At 40.0% G+C, this 20,804-nt stretch overlaps 1 protein-coding gene across 1 annotated transcript in view; it reads left to right on the top strand.

Annotated features, from left to right (window-relative positions):
* Positions 1–20,804, top strand: part of DPP6 (dipeptidyl peptidase like 6) — a 421,547-nt gene that overhangs the window by 265,346 nt on the left and 135,397 nt on the right. The window contains exons 4-5 of the mRNA XM_080609810.1: positions 9,612–9,706; positions 12,359–12,433. Of these exons, the coding sequence (XP_080465936.1) occupies positions 9,612–9,706; positions 12,359–12,433 (170 nt within the window). The remainder of the gene's footprint in view (positions 1–9,611; positions 9,707–12,358; positions 12,434–20,804) is intronic.

The following is a 20,804-nucleotide window of genomic DNA, read 5'->3' as shown; positions in this document are numbered from 1 at the left end:
CCAGCAAACCACAACTGACTCAAGACCAACATCAAACAAGGCAGTAAATGATGTTGATTCCTTGGTGGGAAGAGGAATAGGGACAAGAATAAGTGATACAAGAAATTCAGGAATAATTTCTTGGGTTTAGCATGGGGGTCCCTGCAGGAGCTGGCCCAGTCACTGTGGGCAAACTCATTTGAGATGTTAAGGGAAAGCTGTTTACTTAGTTGACACTAAGTTTTTCATTCCATTACCACTTAGTTTAAAAACAATGGGATTGTATATATAGTTACAAACTGTTCTTCCAATAGCAGTTTCCCTGTGGTTGAGTGCGGGAAGCCTCCGTTCTCCTTCAGGTGCCATTCCTTGCCTGGTCCACTGCTCGTCATTGTGTCCAATTATTTATTGATGGTTCCTTGCAAGTGTTGAAAGTGTTTTCATTGGCTGTGTAATATGGTGCCCTCTTGTGTCCAGTCCAAACCGAGTAAACATGTACTGGTAACCAAAATGTGCAGAATGTTGGAGTTCATGTCTTACCTGCCTTGATTTTCACAAACCTGAAGTCAGGGTGATGGCCATGGCTCTGCCAGACTTCTTTTACAGCTAAACTTCAACACAGTCGTACTTCACCAGACAGACCTACCCTATCTGAAATGATAGGTAGCATAAAAGGGCTCATGCAATAAATCACACCAAGATAATTGAAATTTTATCCAGAGCTGTATACACAGCAAATTTTCTTGTTAATATACAAAGATCTCATTCAGTCTCTACTGACATTTCACTACTCCACCCACAATAATAATAATGAAAAGGAAAATAATCCCTTTTATATATTCATTCTCTCTGTCATGGCCGCTAACAAGTGTAATTTGGTTGGTGGCAAAGAGAAGTAGGCGAGGAAATGCACAGAGGAATCAAGAAAGCAAGCTGTGGGGTCACATTCTAATGAAAATTTATTCATGGATTCCTTTTTTTCTCAGTGTCAAATGGATTATTACATTTGTGTGTAACACCTTGGGTTATGCACTCCCCTGCATGAAGCCAAACTAAATGAGGCCAAGCCATGATGCACTGGGCTGTGGCAAGCAGGGAGTGCTTGGAGCAAGAGTACCTGCATGGAGCAGGCAAGGTGGGGACAACCAAGCAGGAATGGTAGCTTGGGTTCTCACATGAGCTTGCAAAAACTATGGCAAAAGCCCTGGAGGGTTTTTTTTTGTACTCACAGTAAAATCTGTGCCACTGTGTGTTTAGGGCTGCGTCACCCACTCCAGCCACATTGTGGAGCTGGGATAAGCTGATATATGCTACCTGCTGTCCACACTTTATTTCAACACATGGTGACACCATGAAAAATAGGTGGGGTGTGGATAAAGTCATCAAGGGATCATTTCCTGGGAAATTAGTTGTTTATGGTTTAATTGCTTTCGGCAATTGTGCTGAATGTAGGAAGTTTGTGGCAGGGGATCCAAGGAATGAGTGTCTCTTGCTGTCTGGACTTGGGTAACCTAGGGGTTATCTGCAGTTTTCCTGCTGTAACGTCTAGGGTTTGAAGAGCACATGGCATGAGCACAACTGAACAGGGAAAAAGGATGGCAGAGAATTTCCAAGGAAGCTTTTTCAGCTCTGAAACGCAGCAAAGTCAGTTCAGTGTGCTGAAAGTCCCCGTGTTTCTGTCATTCATTACAGGGAGATAAACTGAAGTAGCAAGCGACAAGGTGTATATTTTTACTGTTGTTGTTAGGATTTTGCAGCAATTTTGTGATTGGGATGATTTGCCCTGGAAAGAGTCAAAATGGATGTACTCCAGAGGATCTCTCATTCATCTTTTTCCTAATTGTAGTGTCCCTCTTTCCCCCCCCCTTCCTTCCCCATGTGTTATAAAAGCAGGTAGAAGCAGGAAAGAGGAGCTATTTGAAGTTGAAATGAGTTCTCTGTTTCTCTCACGATCCTCAGCTTTTCATGCCTATGCCACTAAGCTATGATATGAGCCTATAGAGTTCCAAGATTACAGGTCTTTGAAGTGGAGTTCAGTCTCACAAATGAAAAGCAGAAGCAGAATTTTACCTGGTTTCAGATTTGGGACTGAAATTTCAAAGGTGTGCTCTGCCTGGATTTCAGGTGCCAAGGTCTTCTCTCAGTGCGATTGAATAAGGTGGGTTTTTTTGAGTTTGGATCTTGAAAAATTTGGGATTAAACCAAAAAGAGAAGCAGAGTGGCATTACTTATTTTTATAGTTTAAAGTTTTCCCAGAACTTGGCCTCCTTTGAGCATCTGACACGTTAATTTAAAAGCCTGCACATTGATATGGGAATTTTCCTGAGCTATTACTGTTACTACTGTAAAAGCGGTATATTGGTGCACCAAGTGCAACTGCATTGAGATGATGAGCAATTAAAACCACTTCTTGCATAATAAAGCACATTCTATCGTGTTGCACTTAGTATACCAATGCAATGTGTTATACAGCATTTAGCTAAATTACAGTAAATCACCTATCTAAAGCAGTTTTTCTTTCAGCCTCTCATGTGAAAACAAAAAAAAAAAAAAAAAAAGAAAAAAAAGAAAAGCTGGAAACAGTAAAAGGATAATGACCCATAATGCCAGACAGATAAAAATGGGATTTCAGTTGTCTCCTGGAATTTAAGGCCGTAGCGATGCTGTTAAAGGCAAGCTGTTCTCTGTCCCCTGTTGCTCCCTTGCATAACCATCACAAAGTATAGCAGACTCTTACTTCTGCACTGCAGAGCAGTGAGGCTAAAGAAAAATGAGTTGCTGTTGGGGGCAGGCGGATTGAAGACAAAAGGCAGGGTGGTAGCTGGGGGCTGTGGAGGGTTGCAAGTGCCAAGTTCCTCAGGGACCAGCTGTCACTGAGGGTGAGGTAAAGCTGTGAGTCTGTAAATGCTGTTCTCTACTTGTGATCCTTGTTTTCTTCTCTCTCATGTTACCCCAGAGCCAACTTACTGCAGCACCAGGGGACAGGGGACGGGAAGCCTTCTCTGCATTTTCTCTCTGGAAAGCAGCTTAGTATCAAAGCAAGCTTGGCTTCTGTTTTGGGGAGGGAATTTCAGATTCAGTTGTTTATGGGTACATGCTATAAATATCAAATAGATGCACTGCAGCATGTCTCGAAAGAGCAACAGATCATAGCATTAAATGCATCATCTCAACAGTCTTCTTTTCCACCTGCATTTGGGATTGCATCTGTCTGGACACATGAACAGGCTTCTATCGGGTACTGATTGTGCTTTTATTTTGCATGTGGTTCAGTTTTACAGCAATGAGCGAGCATGCATGCTCCTAGTGGTTGTCAAACATCTATTCCCTGTGCTATTCTGAGGAGTAAACCACACCTGCCCCAGGGAGTGCAGATCCTGGGGGGGCCACTCACCTACATGACTCCTGTTTAGCAGACATTGTCCTGAGTGAGTCAATAATCCTGCAGGCCTACTTAAATACATGAAAGCAAAGTGAAATAAGTATTTCCCTAAGACTATCTATATTCATCCTTTTCCCTGCTCCTATCAGGCTTCACCTTCTTCCTCTTGTTTGGTGCTTCTTGTTGATGTTTGCTGGCTTTTTTTCTGGCAGTTTTTATTTCCTCCGTGGATTTACCTTGTTGTGTCATTTTCCTCTCTGCTTCCATTATTTCCCAAAACCTCAGCTTTTTTCTTCCAGAATCATTCTCTGAAGATAACAGGCCCATGCTTCTGCTTCATCTGGCAGGATTAAGAGGTTTTTTAAGGTCTTGGCCCCATACACAGTAGCCTGTTAACCCCAGCTTGTCCTATTCCCTTCCCTGTGTCCCTTAGAAAGCAGTATTTTTTTGCAGGAAATCCTAAGTCACCACAGTCTACTTTCTGTGCGGGATGCTCCTGTGAGCTGTGAGCTGTGAGGATGACTATACTGATCCAGTTCTGTGCCTGGTGCTGATGCCTGCTCTGCTCAGCTCTGCTGCACGTGGGCTGGCTTGCGGGTGCATATGCTGATAGTCACAGCAGCGAACACTCCCTGTTGCCCAGCCCACTGCCTGCCCGGGTACCTGGTTTGGTCATGATGCCGTTCCCATAGAGACAGACTGTATTTCAGTGTAAACTGGCAGCCTCCCCCAGTCCTGCAAATGTGGGTAACCACTACAAGCCAGTATGACTGTTTCACCCCATGTGCTGCAGGTTAGCTGTGGGTAGTCTAAGTTTGCTTTCTCCAGCTGGACCCTCCTCTTTCGCTCTGGTGTGTGTGTGCTGGGGGTGAGGGCTGTGGCATGTCCAAGTCCACCCCACTCCTTTCGCCACCTCTGGTCTCCATCTGCTGTGCTGGGGCTCACCTGGCCCTTCAAAAAACTCGTTAGGATGCTAAACAAGAAGAAAATTATTTTTTTCATTCAAATTCTACTGCCTCATCCTCATGTATTTTTCCAAATGAATACAACTGTAGTACATGCTGTTGCCAGTCTGAAAATACCAATTCTGTCTGAAAAAACATCTGTCCTACTGTTGCAACCTTCCTGCCTGTTATCTTGTTAGATGGTAAGTGCTAACCAGTTGTGTCTGATCGATACCTGCCTGGGAGGACTCCAAGAAACCTTTGGCTGGTTCAGGCATTGCCATCACGTCAGCAAAGGGGGGGTCAGCCTGGCTGACTGCTGAGTGCTGCCCTGCATCGCTGTGGGCAGTGCTGCAGGGCTGGTGGAAGGTTTGTCTTTCAGAGGTTAAGTAAAATTCTAAAGACCTGACTGCTTTGGGTCATTAAAAAAAGCTCACAACAGCTTTTCAGTTTTTGGAAGAGAGAGGGTGATAACATCAGGCTCTTGACTTGTTTTCAGCTGCAATAATTGGCTTCGTTGGGTTGAATAGGATGTGGTGTTTTCACTTCTTGCAAAGCTCAGAGGACTCCTTCAGGATTTCTGACACCACTGTAAAGCCCATTAGATGCAAGGTACCTGCCAGCTGCTGTGGGGCACGCCAGAGGTCCCATCTAGCAAAGACCTTCCTACAGGAGCAGGGATGAGAAAGAGTGCCAGTCCTCCCTCGGTGGCCCTGTGACATTCGCCGTGCCAGTACAGAGCTCAAACCCAGCAGCATATGTGGACCAGTGCAACGTGACCTCGGGCCCCAGGGAGCAATGCAGGCTCATTCCCGCCGGGCGTGCTGCCGTCTGCTCTCTTGACACAGCATGATTTGTTTGCCAGACTTGATGGTCCTGCTGGTATCTGGAGACTCATTTATCTGAAATGGTTCAGAACAACTTCAGGACTTAAATTTCCTTTATTCACCAATCTTCCTTAATCTTAGGGATTGAGAACGATAATTCCCTCAGCGCTGACTTTCATCAGACTGAGACTCATCCAATTATCTTTCATGTCTGTTCATCTGAAACTGCAGGACTTGAGAAGTTGTCTTTTCCTCTAAGTCTGTGGCTCTAAACGACTGGAGCTGTCCTAACAGTCGTGATACTACCTTCTGCCTTTTGCTAACTCTTACTGCTGACTCGCTGCATCAGGATTTCATGACTTTTTTTTTTTGTCTTAATGCTTTTCATTTGTCTCTTGCTAAACTGATAACAAATTACAGCTTCATTAAAAATATTTTTTAGAGCATTATTCTGTTAAGAAAAATCCCATCATTTTGTCTTGTTTCAGCCTAAACAAGAGGCCAGTGAGCAGAGCTGCCAGGCTAAGCAAACTCACGCGTGTGCTGTTCCTGGTGAGGAAGTGACAAGAGCTCCCTGTTGCTAGATCTTTTTGCTCTGCGTGTGTATTCCTGACTGAATTTGAGACAGATGTGTACAGAGAAGCTGGAAAGCTCTGACACTGCAGATACATCTTTGGTCTTGGCTTTTCTCATTTTACCTGTTCTGCTTAGCAGGCTTTTAAGACTTTCTGCCAAAGTTCCCCCATTCCTCTATGCTGACTCTGTACCATTATTTCTAATAATCAGTACTTTCTAGAATCAGTCACATCCATAAGCCTGACTACATACCTGTGTCTACGCTCACAGACACATAATATATTCTACCAACCACACAATTTCCTGGAAGTTGAAAGAGTGGCAAGAAGTTGGTCAAGTGAACTCTACTGTTAAAGAAATGGAATACATGGCTTTATGCCTGAAAGTTACAATTTTCAGCATCATTGACACTGAAAACCAGCCCCAAAGAAAGGCAGGTATAAAAAATGAGATGCGGTGATGACCTTTATCAGCTGTGGTGACAACTATAAATCAGGCTGCAAATTCTCATCAGCTCGCTGGACAGAATTCATTACAGACAGAGGTTACTGCATTGCTTTTTGTCTTTGATTGAGGTTTGTCCCATTTAAATAAATGCTCTTGCACTGGAACAAATCACATGTTTCAAACAGAAATCCAGGAATATTATTCATCGATTCTTTTGAGGACTAAGGTAATATGACATACAGACCAGCTAAACCTCATAGTGTTTTGCTTGGAATATAATGCAGATCAATTTGTTCTTCTCTTAAGCAGACCAATTTTCTGTTCATTAATTCAGATGCTGTGTTGATGGCTTGTATTGAATATAATAGCAAGATTTACAGCCCTAACAAATCAGCACTGCTTCATTTATTCTTCCTTACTTGTACCAGAAGTACATGCAGCAGATTTGCACCTGATTTTAAACTTGTTACACTTTAACAAATAATGGAAATTCTTTCATCTCCTACTTCCAAGTGTGGAGCAACTTTTATGTAATCATCTTGAAGTTTCACAGTTTATTAAAATGTTAGGTTTTTTGGAGCATAGGGACCAATAAAATTTTAGTAGCAATGTCGTTATGGGCAGTAATGTAACTTCTGTCAGTTCATGCAGTGCTCAGGAAACAGCTACCAAATATTAGCAGCCCCACAGACTCATTAGATTAATAAGCTACTTACCTGTGTACTGAACTTTTCATTGCTAGTTTTTTCTGTAATTAGGAAATATCCTAAGAGGCTTACAGTTATCTAGGTGCTTCGCTGGCCATATTTAAAACGTGATTTTTCTGTCTGAACTTAGTATGCAATCAGAAAACATTCTGTGCTGTCGACATAGGGTGACACTTAAAGCATTAATCTTTTTCAAAATGTCTCATAATTGCATAATATTCTTTGTCTCAGTTTAGTTATTCCAGTTATTTTTGGAATACCTGAAAATTAAAATTTGGACTATATACTTTCCACATATAACTTCATCCTTAGTGGCATACTGATGATTCTTCATCCTTAATGATATAAGGATATAAAGGCAAGGTGTGTAGGAAGCATTAATACCTTTTATTGTATGACTTCCTAAATTGTTAGTGTAGAGGCATTTTTAAGGATCTGGAAGCTGGAAGTTAAAAGTTATAAATAAGTCGCTGCTGGATCAGACCTCAGAGATCATTCGCATCATCTCTTCTGGTGTCTGGCTCAGGACAAGAGCAAATATTTAGGGAAGAATTTAGAATGTGGGTGAATTTCTCAGGATGATAATTCAGGCGAGTCCCTCAGAATCACAGATTCAGGAGCTTTCTGAAAAGTGTCTCACCTCAAGACCCATAATCTTTGATGGATTTTTCTTCCGTTTGTCTAGTTCTTGTTTGGACCCACATGCGGTCCTGGCACTGTCTCTACTCTGGGACTGTGACTTCCACAGACTGTTTACTTTATGCATGAAGAAATGATCGCTTTTATTTGTGTTGGATCTGTCACTGGCTGGTATAATTTAATGCCTCCAATATTTGTTTTGGAAAAGGCAAGGAACAAGCATTCATTATTTGTCTTCTTTATGCTGCCTATGACTGTTTTGATTTCTGCTCTAGTTCTGTTCAGTCAGTTCTTTCCCAGGTTTAAGAATCTTAGTTTGTTCAGCCATAAATTGTATGAAGCAATATTTTAAGGTCCAGAATATCATCAGGCATGAAAATGCCATGCTCTTGGACAACACTCCAGAACTAATGACAAAATTTTAATACTGTCAAATCCAAACAGGAGCTCTCTTCATTATTCTGGTGTCAAATTATCTAATTCATGTTTTTACTGATGACCCGAGGTATTAATAAAATTTATTCCATAATTGAAATAAAGAGATGCTTTCAGAAATTTGCCCATGAGACTGAAGGGCTGCTGCTGTGATTTGGACCCTGAAGTCTCTAAAATCATGTTTGGAGAGGATCATCTGTGTTGCAGCAACCATTTGGCCTCGCAGAATCTGATTCATCCCAATCTCAGGAAAGATTTTTTCTTCCTACACTTACATGTAAAGCTGTGATATGTAGGAGATGACTGTTTTTATTGATAGTAGTAAGTAGAGTGTTGAAGCTTTTCATCTGCACTTTCAGAGTATTTTTCAAAGGTGGTTAATGACTGTGAAGAGAATTGTCATCACCAGCTTAGAAATGAGTCTGAAACACAGATAAGGAAGGAGTATGCTAGGTCTGTACACCAAAGTTTTGAAAGACTGGGACTCTGGATCCAGTCATGTCTTCAGCAGGTTACTCTGAGCTGGGCAGTGCACACATTTGTGGTTACAATAAGTTGGGTCTGTGCTTGTATCCTGTAGGATTTAATCTCACCTTTGACTTATCCCAGCACAACCCATAGATAATGTTTAACCATTCGTGGGTCCCTAACACTTGTGGGATGCACTGTGATAGCCCCCCTCGGGGTAAACACAGTGAGGGCAGGCAATGAGGAATTGTTTCCTTAGCTGAAACTGGAGGCAGAAGTTTGGTGGGATTCATCAGTTCTCAATCTTCTTTTAGCCAGGTTGCAAAAAACTAGTAACCCTACTCTTGTAGCATGCTTGGGACTTACGTCTTACGTTTTATCTGTGAGGCAGCGCATGCAAGCACTGATCAGACTTGAACTTCAGTTTATGACATCTGACAAGATGACAGCCCTTTATTGTTGTCATGTTTTTTCATCCTGAACCTTTGACCTGCTATCCAACAATCATTTGGAGTTTCTTTCATATGTCTACGCCAGCCTTTCTGTCAAGTAAGCTTTGAACTTTGAGAGCTGGAGACTGTCTCCTGCCTGTGCAGCAGGCACTGGAAGGGATTCTTGTCCTTGTCCAGATGTCCTGAGTGCTGTAATAGTCCCAAAGTGCAATAGGAACAAGCTTCTTTGTCTTGTTCCATATGGAAATGGCAGTTTCTTTGCATGCATCTCCTTCTGGTATAAGTTTGCAGGACAAATGGCAGAGTTGGGAGATCTGTACAATATAAGGTTCCAGAATCTGCTTTGTTAGAGGGTGATTTGCCCTTACCTTTCAGACACTTTCCAGGCATCTGGATTATTAAACTCCTACGGAGACCGAGGATCTTGGAAGCCTTTAAGCATTAGGAATGTTTTTCAACCAACTTTTTTTCTACACTAATAATATGGCAAGCTGTGTAGGTACTTTCAGAAAGAGTCACCCTCTTGCATTCAGCTCTGGGAAAGTGTGGCAGAATAAACATTTGACGAACAATAACCATGTTATTTAATGACTAGCCTGGAAGCCACTTTAACATCACATCAATGGCTGTGTTAAAAAAATGTGTTCTTTAGAGGGAAGTTCTCAGCAGTACTTTTGGTTCAAGTCCATAATTGGCTTCTACACAAACAGACAATTCCAAAATTCCTTAATGTTCTTCTCTTTTCTTCCTTGTAGATAAAGAATTCATTTATAGAAACCAGAATGGCACAGTGATTCTGAGGAATGTCGAAACTAACAATTCAACAATATTAATAGAAAACAAAAAAATTGTAAGTATTTTCTGTAATGAGTAGCAGAATTTCACAGTTCTTTTGCAGTTGGATCAGTAAAGCAGAAAATGACTTGGGGTTCAACTTCATGTATTGTCAAGAAGCAATACACTGGTAATGCTATGGGCTACGCAATGACTGATAATGTGAAATTGAACTCCAGCTTTTGTTATTATTCTGCAAACTCAAGTTTCTTTCATACTACAGGAAAGTATCCTATAGATATTTGAAGCTAGTCTTGCATACAATATATAATTGAAAGATGCATAATTCTCGTCTTTGCATGCTTAATAGAAAAGACAATTGGTATAATATACTGTGTGTTGGTAGCATTCTCCACATTCCTTCATGCAAATGCTTATTTTTTAATTTGTGGGTTTGTTGATTTTTCTTGCCTAATAGTTGAAATGTAATTTCAGTGTTGTTAATGAGTAGTCTTGATGAATGGAAGTGGAGTTGCGTGTGACAGCAACCCTAAGAAATTACTGGGAAAAGAAGTTAGTAGTTGGCTATTAAAATGAATGAAAAGAAAATAAATTCACAGCTGATACAGAGAATTATTTATGATGATGAAAGTGGGTTTTAGCGTTGTTTTTTGTAGTAGATGAAGCCAGCATTGTGGCAGAAGTTAGTACACCAAATGTCAGAATGTTTTTAATATTTCCAGCAAGAGGTTAACTTCGAAAGTAAATTATGTGTGTTTCGACAATGAGATATGAATCATGTCATTGTGGTAAAAAATGTCACTTCTGCAGTACCTCTCTAAAGGTTTGATTAACTTGGGATGGTTTTGTTGTACTGTATCTTTGTAAAACTACAAAGGTAGAGAATGGCTAACAGAGATTTATCTTAATAACCCAAGATTTGCAAAAAAACAGCTTTAAAAACTCAAAAGCTAAAAGTAGATCCACAAGAAAACTATAAAACTACATTCCAGGTTGATTTTATTTTTCTGTATATGAATCATACAAATCTCAAGAACAGTATTAATTCTTTTTAATGAGACAAAGAATTTATCACTGAATTATTACTGCTGGGCCCAACTTTCAACTTCACATATTGCCATTTAACCTTCAACCACATAAGCAATCCTCTTTTACTAGAGTGTAACCCCTTTCTTTCTGCTAATGGTCAAGGAATGGGCTAGCTTCCTTTAATGTCAAAGTCTGTTAAAGTAAAACTGCTTCCATTTGTCCTCTGTTTATTTCCCTGGTTTTTAATTTTTGTAAGAAAAGTGCAGTGTTACAAGGTAATCCTATTTTTCATGGCAAGGCCACTGTACTGCCTATTCTACCCTTGCTCCTCTGTCTTCTCAGTAAATAAATCTGGAAAACATCACCTCCACATTTATCCACAAAGTCCTGATGCAAGAGCTGCTGTTACACCTCATCCAGGCACGTTGTCTTTGTCCTCTATTTCCCAGCACTGAGCCACAGAAACTTCTGCTGCCTTGGCATGTTTTACTTTCGCTGTGTTATAACAATAAATAAAATCTGTCTTCATGATGACACTGCTGGCTCTTAGGCTCCCCTGGTACTCCTCATTCTGATCCATGCTGGCCCATCAGCCCATTAGGTTGCCCGAAAGATAGATGCCCTGTACCTGGAAACGTTCAAGATCAGGCTGAACAGGGCTCTGAGCAACCTGATCTAGTTGAAGATGAACTTGCTCCTTGCAAAGGGGTTGGACTAGATGACAGTTAAAGGTCCCCTCCAACCCAAAGCATTCTATAATTCTGTAATCAGTCCCCTCTGCCCCTGGCTGTCTCATGGGTTCTTCATGCACTGCCTCCACCCCCACAGGCCTTGGGGAGCTCTCTCCCAGTGGGATGCTGCAGCCCAAATTCCCTCTTCCATTTTGCTCAATGGGAATCTCCCAAGGATTTGTATCTAATTTGTTAGAGGTGAGAAGGTGAGATTTAAAGAGCAGTGGATGAGGGGCATGTTAGTGGTACCTCTCTCTGACCTTGATGTCATGTGTGCCAGTAATGTATTATGTTGAAACACACCAGAAAGGAGAAATGCCTATACTATACAAATGATAAGTGGAACAGAGAAAAGGTACGTTGTGACAAGTCTGAGATATTTTGGCATCTTTTCTTGTCAGCAAGCCTTGAAGCTCAGCTTTTTTGCAGAGACCAGGTCAGGGTGCACCTGGAAAGCTCTATCACCACAGCATCCCGAAGAATTTTTTAACTGGGGAAAATATCATAATTTTCCCACTGTTGTCTTAACCAGGAGACGTAGTGGTGTTTCTTTATACTGATTTGCTCCAGCAGGTGTTTACTGTTATCTCCTTCACTTTGGCCAGTGACTGCAGGTGTTGAGAGGAAATTAATACTACCTGCTGCCCACAGCTACCCCAGCAGCCATGGTGCACTAAGTTCATAAGGAAATCTCTGATTTAAATTTTTTTTTTTTTTTTTTTTTTTTTTGTGTGATAGCTGCTTTCTCAGAGTCACAACAATGCAGTTATTCTTTCTGCTAGGGAAGCACGTAAGTGCCCAAGTTACATTTCTAGGTTTGAAAAGAGATGTGATGCGTTATTTTTCCTGGTCTGTCAGTATTCTTCACTGTTAGAAAGATGTCGTAACAATTAGTTCTAAATGTCATTGAAAAAAATACTTGTTTCAATGTTTGATTTATTTTCTAGGTCTCTTTAAAGGCTATTCGATATGAAGTATCACCTGACCGGGAATATGCACTTTTTGCTTTTAATGTTGAACCAGTAAGTAAATAGATTTGATTTCGATATACACATCCACTGGCAAGTTTTTGGGTTTAGGATTTTTTTTCTTCCTTCCATTTCTGTGCTAGTAAGATGATATTTTAAATTAATTGCTTCCTATGTAACAAAGTAAAAAAACCCTCACTTAGATATTCTGAGAGCATGTCATACTGCCATCTAGTAGAGGAGAATGGTATAAATTACACCATAGAGGAAACACTGTCATTGCCAGTCTGGGAGGGGGATTGTAAATGCATGTCTTCACTAAAAGGAGTTCTGTTTCTCTTCTGTGGTATTTTTTTCCGTGGTGCCTTTTCAGTCACACTATAAATTTCTTCCCCAGAACAAAAAGCAACTGTCACCATTCCCACAACTGAAATAATACATTAATTATGGTGTCACCATTCCCAGTGCTGCAGTTAGGGTTGAGCTATCACTTTCATTATAAATCCTTTTCTTCAGAGGTTTAGGTATAAATCATTGGTAAGAAATCACCATTGGGTTACTACTAAGTTTTAAATTAGGGCTAATTTTCTACCAAAGTTCAAAAGAGAAAAAATGTAATGACTCATTTTTAAATGATGACTAAAGAATCAAATACATGGGAAGCAGTTCTTCGACATGAAGAATTTTTATTTTCTTTTGAAATTCTGCTGGTGTAAGACCTGAAATGCTTGAATGATAGCTATGTTGTACTATTTGGATAAACTATAAGCCCTATATATAGTTTGTTTCCATAACCTAGAATTGCACCACTTCCTCAGAAAGAAAATAATTCATTCACTAGTAACAGTAATTTTTCTTCCATAAAATAAATCAAGTTTCAGCTGCTAACAAAGGAAATTTGTTGGTCCTTTAGGCTGTAGAGGTTGTGGCTCTGTTGCTCATCTGATTTCACTGCTGTCATCTTTGGAGTTATTCCTCACTCACAGTGCTATAAAAGTCAGGAGAACCTTGCCTGGTGTTAGAATAAAGTTCAAATAAAACTGTTTCAGAAACTTTAAGGATAAGTCATAATAACTTCTTCCTGGGAAAACATTGCTGGTGTGACTTCACTTACCTGAAGCTTAGCAGAGCTCTGAACAGAGATGGATGTGGAAACATTAAATTAAATCTGAATAGGGGAAGACAGCCTAATGGCCCTTGAGCAAGCAAACAAAGCCTTTGCCTGAAAGCCCCCCTGCCTTGTGTGCCAGAGGTGTTTTGTAAAATTCAGTTCTTTTAGTGGAGATTGGCCTTTGGCTGTGAATGCCCTGTGCTAACACTGCTCAGATGCATCGTGCGAGCTGGAAGAGCCCTGAGGGGAAAGGGTTCCTCAGTTCCTCTAAGAATGAGAGAAAAATGTCCATAATGACAAAAAGTATAATAAGAGGAAAAAAAAGAGGGGGGGGGAAAAAGTCATTCCTTAAAAGCATTACTAAGAAATTCGCTTTTTATTCTCAACCTTTATCCACTGAAAGGACTGCATACTCAGAAGATCTGCAAGATGCAAAGTTTCACAGGCTTTTGCAGCCCAGACTCTGTGTTCAGCCTGCAGAGGACTGTTTGATGTAGGCAGTAAAGGAGGAGGATGGGGATAGAAAGGGATGAGCTAGGCTGGACATGTTCCCTCTGCATCCTCCTCTCTGTATTTCAGTGTTTCCAGGTCTCTGGATTTGAGGTATGGGCAAAACTCTGATTTGTGGTGCTTAAAGTGCCTGGCTGAAGAAGAGAGAGCAGCACACAGCCAGGTGCTTACTTCCTCACACCACCTCTTCTTCCAGAAAGGAAAACCCAGGGTGGCAAGTTGGAAACATGACCCTTGGGAAGATTTGAGGATGTGAAATACATTCAGTATAAGAGACCATTCCAAATTGTGCAAGTATTCATATATGAGTTTATGATAGCATGAGTTTCTGAAATAGTCTTCTGAAACAAAACAGAACAAAAACCAGAACAACCCCCCCTCATTTTTCCTTTAAGATCAATGCTTATGAAGAATACAAAGATATTTTTTAATAGGAAGCATACTAATAGAAGGGTAGTAAAAATTCATTCTTGAATATTGCATCCTTAAGCCATGATGGGTGGCTCTGTGTATTAAAGTTGCAATAACTGTTAAATTACTAATTCAGGTTTCTTCTCACTTGGTATGCAGACTGTGGCTACAAATAATTGCATGTTTGTTAGCTTTCCACATTTTCTGCATTTCAAACTGTATTCTTGGACAAAATTCAAATTCTGCTGTTTTCTGCAACACAAGAAATTGATTAGCAAAGCCTTGGGCAGTTTGCCCTTGTTACAAAGTCAAAAGGAAATTTCAGATCCTGTATTGGCTAAAGACATTTGTTTAAAGTTTAAGTCTACAAATACTTTCAGAAAAGAGACATCTTGAAATTACTGTGCACTTTATAAGTGTCAGAAAATTTTGCTTTATTTTTTTCCTTTTGAAAGTGTGATGTGCTGCCTTTTAATTGTGAGTATAAATGTTTTCATCAATTTTTTTTACACAATACCATTGTGCTGCATTTATATATGTGTACAATATCTTAATACACGTAATATGAATTAATAATTTATGTGAATTCTAGTATTAATAGATTCAGCCCCTGTTTTTAATACCAGCTAGCAGTAAACATCAAAATAGAAAAGCCTAGTGTGTCACTCCAATGAAGTGAAATACTTTTTTTTTTCTTAATGCCACAAAATCTTTTCCTGCCAGTAATGGTTCCATCCAAGTCTGTTTTTCTTTATTTGCACAGAAGCGACTCTGCTCAGTGTTGGCCTGAGTAATGGCACTGACATCCACATTGGAATAACATGGCCCTGAACTGCCAGGCACCTTTTTTGCAGAGATATTGAGGCAACTCGTGTGTTTTCCTGTTGTATCACTTCATCATCTTAGAGGATGATGAATTAAAGCATGTTCCTTAAAACATATTTCTCCCAGCAAGCTTGGCAGGCTGTTGTGAGACTGGCATGGGTACATTGTGGCTAGTCGGGCTGTCAGATTTCATTGTAAATGCTTTTTTGCAGTGCTTGTATTTACAGAAGTTTAATCTTTCAGGCAGCAATATTCTAGGTAAGCCTTGTGCTAATAGGGAGCTTTTCTAACCTGGAACACAGAAGATTTGTTCTTTTTCTGGAAAGGTCATAGGGAAGATGCCAGGCTTCTTTGTCTTTAAAATACTCTTGCAATTTTTGTGGTGTTTGTTTGGGTTTTATTTCTTTACACTAAAGAAATGTCCAACCTGGGGCTGAAACCACAAGGTGAAGTTTTGGGAAAGCATTGGGGAATAAATGCAGCCATAGAAAAACTTTGATTTCAAATCATCCTTCACAAAACAAGTGTGTGGGGCTCTGGCTATAGAGTTAAATAACCCCAAACCACACAGGCACATGGAAATTTAGCCGTGGCATCTCAGCAGACAGGTTGCAGAGGGTCAAGTCTCTCTCTGCTGGTGGCAGGTCAAAGCCACTTTTGCCCAGGACGCGGCTCCACTAGAATTGCTGAGCAAGCTCTATGTCCCTGGGGAGACACAGAAATCTCTATGGTGTTTGGGCTGGAATCCCGTTTATGGGTCTCTGTAGTTCCAGAAAGGAACTCCTAAGCAGCCAAGTGACAAACCACCTCTTGAAGTCAGTAGCATTTCTGTGACTGGGAGAATGATTTTGTAAGAGTAATGATGAGTAATCAAACCACATCAGCTTAGTTTTCTGTCATAGTCAGAGTTAACCAGTGGAGTTTGTGTAATGGTGATAAAAGAAATAGAGGAATGTAAATGAGAAGAAAAGTTATTTTCTCAAGTGATGTGGTGAGACATTAAATAGAGAATATTTAATTGCCTTTATTATGAATAACTGTAGTAATGCAAGAGAGGAAATAAAGTGGCTAAGAATTTTCTTAAAGCTATTTGTTCTTCATTTCCAATTTACCAGTCCATTACTATGTTTGAGCTAGTTAAGAGCAATTACACACAGGAAGTTCTGGCTGATTAATACAGACCAAACTGCTAAGTCTTCCAAACAACAGTTAGGGCTTGGAGACTTTTATAGCTGATACAAAAGATGCCATTACCTTTTTTAGCAGCTAAAAGAATGCATTTTTATAATGCTGAAAGCTGCAAAGAATTAATCATCATTATAATTAGAATAGGCTAAGTTTGGGTTGTTTTTTTTACTTGCATTAGTTTGTGTGGTGAGTTCCATATTTCTTTTCTCCCCGCATGTTGCTGTAGATCTCATGGGAGTGCTGGGACCAAAGAGACTTTGGATTTAGAACCCTGGACTTTGGATTTAGAAGATGAAGGAAGTAAAAAAGCATTATTTATAGAAAGCAGCATATTATTATTGTTGCTGTTACTTTTTTTTACTATTTGTCCAAGTCCAGTTGGTATGTGGAATTAACAGGGTTTGTACTTATGACTCCAATTACAACCTCATCCTGCTTTAATTAGTTGTGTAAAAATTAAAATACTATAATGCTCATTATTTTCCAAAACACTAATGGGTATAAATATTAATGAATCCTCATAACATCCTTTTGAGTTGAGAACTATTATTATGATAAATATGCCTCTGGAAATTAGACACTGTCATAGCTATCATCAGTAATACTGCTAATCTTGTAGCTATGATATTTATTACTTAATTGAAATGGATTTGCCAGTGGAAGATATGGGTTTGCATAAACTTGTGTTCTTACTGTGGCAATAAATATATTTCAAATTTACTTTTTTTTCATTCCTAGCCAATGTTGTTCAGGAACAATAAAACTGTGTAGTGATTACACTCTGTAAAGTGAACACAGAACATAAAATAATGCTAGCTGGTGTAGGGATTTGTTTACTTTTTGGTGTTTGTTGTAAATCAGTAAGATTTCTGAGTGGAGCATTTGAAGCTAAAAGCTTATGTTTATAATTTTCATATCCTTTTTATCATATGAATGCAGTTTTGAATCTTTGCTGCTCATAAACCAGAAGGACTCCTCTGCTGCACAATATAAGCATAGTTGACTATTATTGAAGGCTAGTGGCTAAACCTATTTTCCTGACATTTTCAAGCCTAAGCACTGTAACTTTGTTTACTTATGAGAATCAGTTACCTGTTACTAAGGTAAATAACCATAGTTTCACTTCCTACATAAAAAGAAGAAAAAAAAGTCTGCGCTAATACTGTGGAGTTTATATTGGAGTTTATATTTTAACTCCATAGTATTTATATATGGAGTTAAAAATACTTTTCTGTTATTACATCTCTCTATGTATGTATCTTCAACCAAACTATCTTCTCTTTCGTCTATTCATTGGGGGACTTGTTCAGTGCTTCTGTTGTAAGCAGAAGTCAAATTGTTAATGCATTAGTAGAACCACATAGACCAGTCACTCATCAAATCTAATGATTTGCTAAACTTGGGGTCTTTTTTATGAAAACGACATCTTCAGTTGCTTTCTATACAATAAGTATTACTTATATAGTTCAGCTGTGTTTTAGTATTACAGTGAAATGCTTACAACTTCTGAAAATCACAGCCTTTTTTATGAGTGTGTTTGTGTGCAGTTTTAGTGAGGTGACTTTGAAGCTCCAGGAATGAAAGTGGGGGCTGCCTTCTTTCTCCTTCTTCTTACATATTCTCACGTCCTGTTTTCAGTCATATTATTTCAACAGCCAGGATCAGTAGAGTAAATATCTTGTTTAATAATGTACTTCTTATCCTATTTGTAGTGATAAGGAGAACAGAAGTGCTCCAGCTACATTTACATAACAAAAGCTAAGACTTGTGTGTCCAGAAGTATTGTATTAACAAGAAAGTACTGAGAACATAGGGGAGGTTAATTTGTGAATGATAGTTTACTTTGGATTTCAAGCTGAAGCAGCAGCTATTATTTCACAAAATTTAGAGGCAATCTTTTATTTTAAAAGGAGAGCGTTGTAGGGCTTTCTAATTATGAATCTGGTCTACTTAAAATACCCTTTGTGAAAGACTGCCTATCTTTTCTAATCTCAAAACCACCATGAATAAATTCCCTAATCTGCTGTTTTCAGTGCAGGCTGAACAGTAAGACAGACAAAAGAGGATTTTCAAAGGCATCAGAGAAGGTTGATCCAGACCTGTTTCTACGTTTCCATTTGCTCTTCTGTCAGACCTGGAGGTGGGCATCTCATCCAGGACATCAGCACTTTGTGGTCACCTTGCATTAAATAATCCAGAGCTGCTAATAAATGCAGTCTGAGCAACTGGGAGATTTTCCTACTGATGAATCTCATTTCAGGCAGAAGTAGCAATGTCCTTGTCAGACATACCAATTTGCTGAGGTTTTCTGACATGTGTTGGTACCAGCAATTGGTTCGGCCCAATGAATATTTGATATCCGCAGTGGCGCAGAGAGAGAGAGAGGAAAGTTTGCCACACAACTCTTGAGGGATTATGGGCTTTCAAAACTCTATTACAGCGTTGTGCAAACACTGTTTTCTCAGGTGTCCTCAGTTGTGCCTTTGGTAGCAGAGCCCTGTGAGTGCCAAAGCTTTTCTGCTGCACATGCTTGCAAAATTAAAAATTCTTGCTTTGGGAGGGGGGATACCCATTTTAATTGAGTGAACATGTTATCAGGTGGTGGGAATATTTGTTCTGACTGCTCAGCAGTCATCACTCTGTCTAATTTCTGTCACATTGTCTGTTTAGAATAGAAATTTCTGGACACAGGCACAGGATGGTGGAGCAATAGTTAGTGGCAAGTTTAATCCCAGCTGCCTTTTGAAGGAGGAACTATGGAAACTGATTTCATATTGTTAACTTTCAGGACCAATTTTGGACTAACACAGGAAAAGAAAAGAGGTTAAACCTATTCTTTATTTTATTTGTTTTGGAGGACCCTCATGGTTCATTTCAAATCTCTATAAACCTTTAGCAGAAAATGTGTTCTTTTATGTAGCCTGAATGGTTTTGCTCTTAGCAGCATCCTTCTGCTTTGGCACAGCTCAGTTTAATTACAGAAAAATTTCCAGCTTAAACAAGGAGTTAGAGTGGGCTTAGGCACTTGAATGCATGAACTGCAATGACATTCTGGTAGCTAAATTCCTTGGGCCATGGGGCAGGGGGTTTCTAGTTAAAATTAAGTGTCTGTCATGGTAATTCTGCAACAACAACAACAACAGCAAAAAAACCTGGAGTGAAATGATATATTCCAAATCTGCATAGTTTTCCTTTATTTTCCAATCTTAATAAGGGGAAATAATAGGCACTGAATCTCAGCAAAGGGGAATGGGTAGGTGGAGACTTCTTGTGACTATTACCCATGGAAAATATGTTTGCACTCTTTAAAGGCAAGTGTCCTGGGTTCAGCAGTAGCATTTTTCTCCTTCTTAGTAGGTGGTGCAGTGCTGTGTTTTTGACTTACAGCCTGGGAACAGCGCTGATAACACCAATGTTTTTAGTTGCTGCTCAGTAATAGTTACTCTGACCAAGGACTTTGTGAGTCTCATGCTCTGCCAGGGAGGAGGGGAAGCCGGGAGGAAGCAGAGACAGGACACCTGACCCAAACTAAACAAAGAGGTATTCCATACCACAGCACGTCATGCCCAGTATATGAACTGGGGGGAGTTACCCGGAAGGGCTAGATCAGTGCTCGCATCGAGCTGGGTATCGGTCAGCGGGTGGTGAGCAGTTGTATTCTCTTGCCTTGTTATTTCCCTTATTATTATTATTGGTGGTAGCAGTAGTGGTTTGTGGTTATACCTTAGTTACTGGACTGTTCTTATCTCAACCCGTGGGAGTTACATTCTTTTGATTCTCCTCCCCATCCCTCTGGGAGCAGGGGAAGGAAGGGTGGGGGGTGGGGGGGGGAGTGAGCAAGCGGTTGTGTGGTTCTGGGTTGTCGGCTGGTCTTAAACCATGGCAGTTCTTTTTTGGCACCCAGCATGGGGCACAAGGGGTTGAGATAACAACAGATCTGACCAGAGTGTGTCTAATCGTATTTGTGATAAGCATTCATTGTTTTGGATTAATAGTCACTCGTCACAATGCTGATTTATTGGCTTTCAAAGTTGTTGCTCTTGATCTCTGAGTTTCAGCATGTCGTACCTTATTTACAGCCGGTATTTGCTGTATTAGTGTTTATCAGCTGGGGACCTTGGGCTAAGGTTCTTGTTTCATTGTACTTTATGGTAATGACTTGTAATACAATAGAATAATTGATGATGAAACAGATCTGGCTTGCCTTCCCAGTGTGGTCACCACCCCTATTCTTTGGGAGGTATATAATGGAAGTGCTTAGCAATTACACGTCTTTTTTCCCCTCCTCAGATGGGCAACCTGTGAAGGAGACATTCCCTCATGCTCCCAGCCCCTCTCACCAGACCATTTACAGCATCATTTGAGAGTTCTGAAGATTTT

This window comes from Psittacula echo (genome assembly GCF_963264785.1).
Source record: "Psittacula echo genome assembly, chromosome: 2".
In the NCBI taxonomy this organism is placed as follows: Eukaryota; Metazoa; Chordata; class Aves; order Psittaciformes; family Psittacidae; genus Psittacula; species Psittacula echo.
This window is presented reverse-complemented; position numbering and strand designations above follow the sequence as displayed.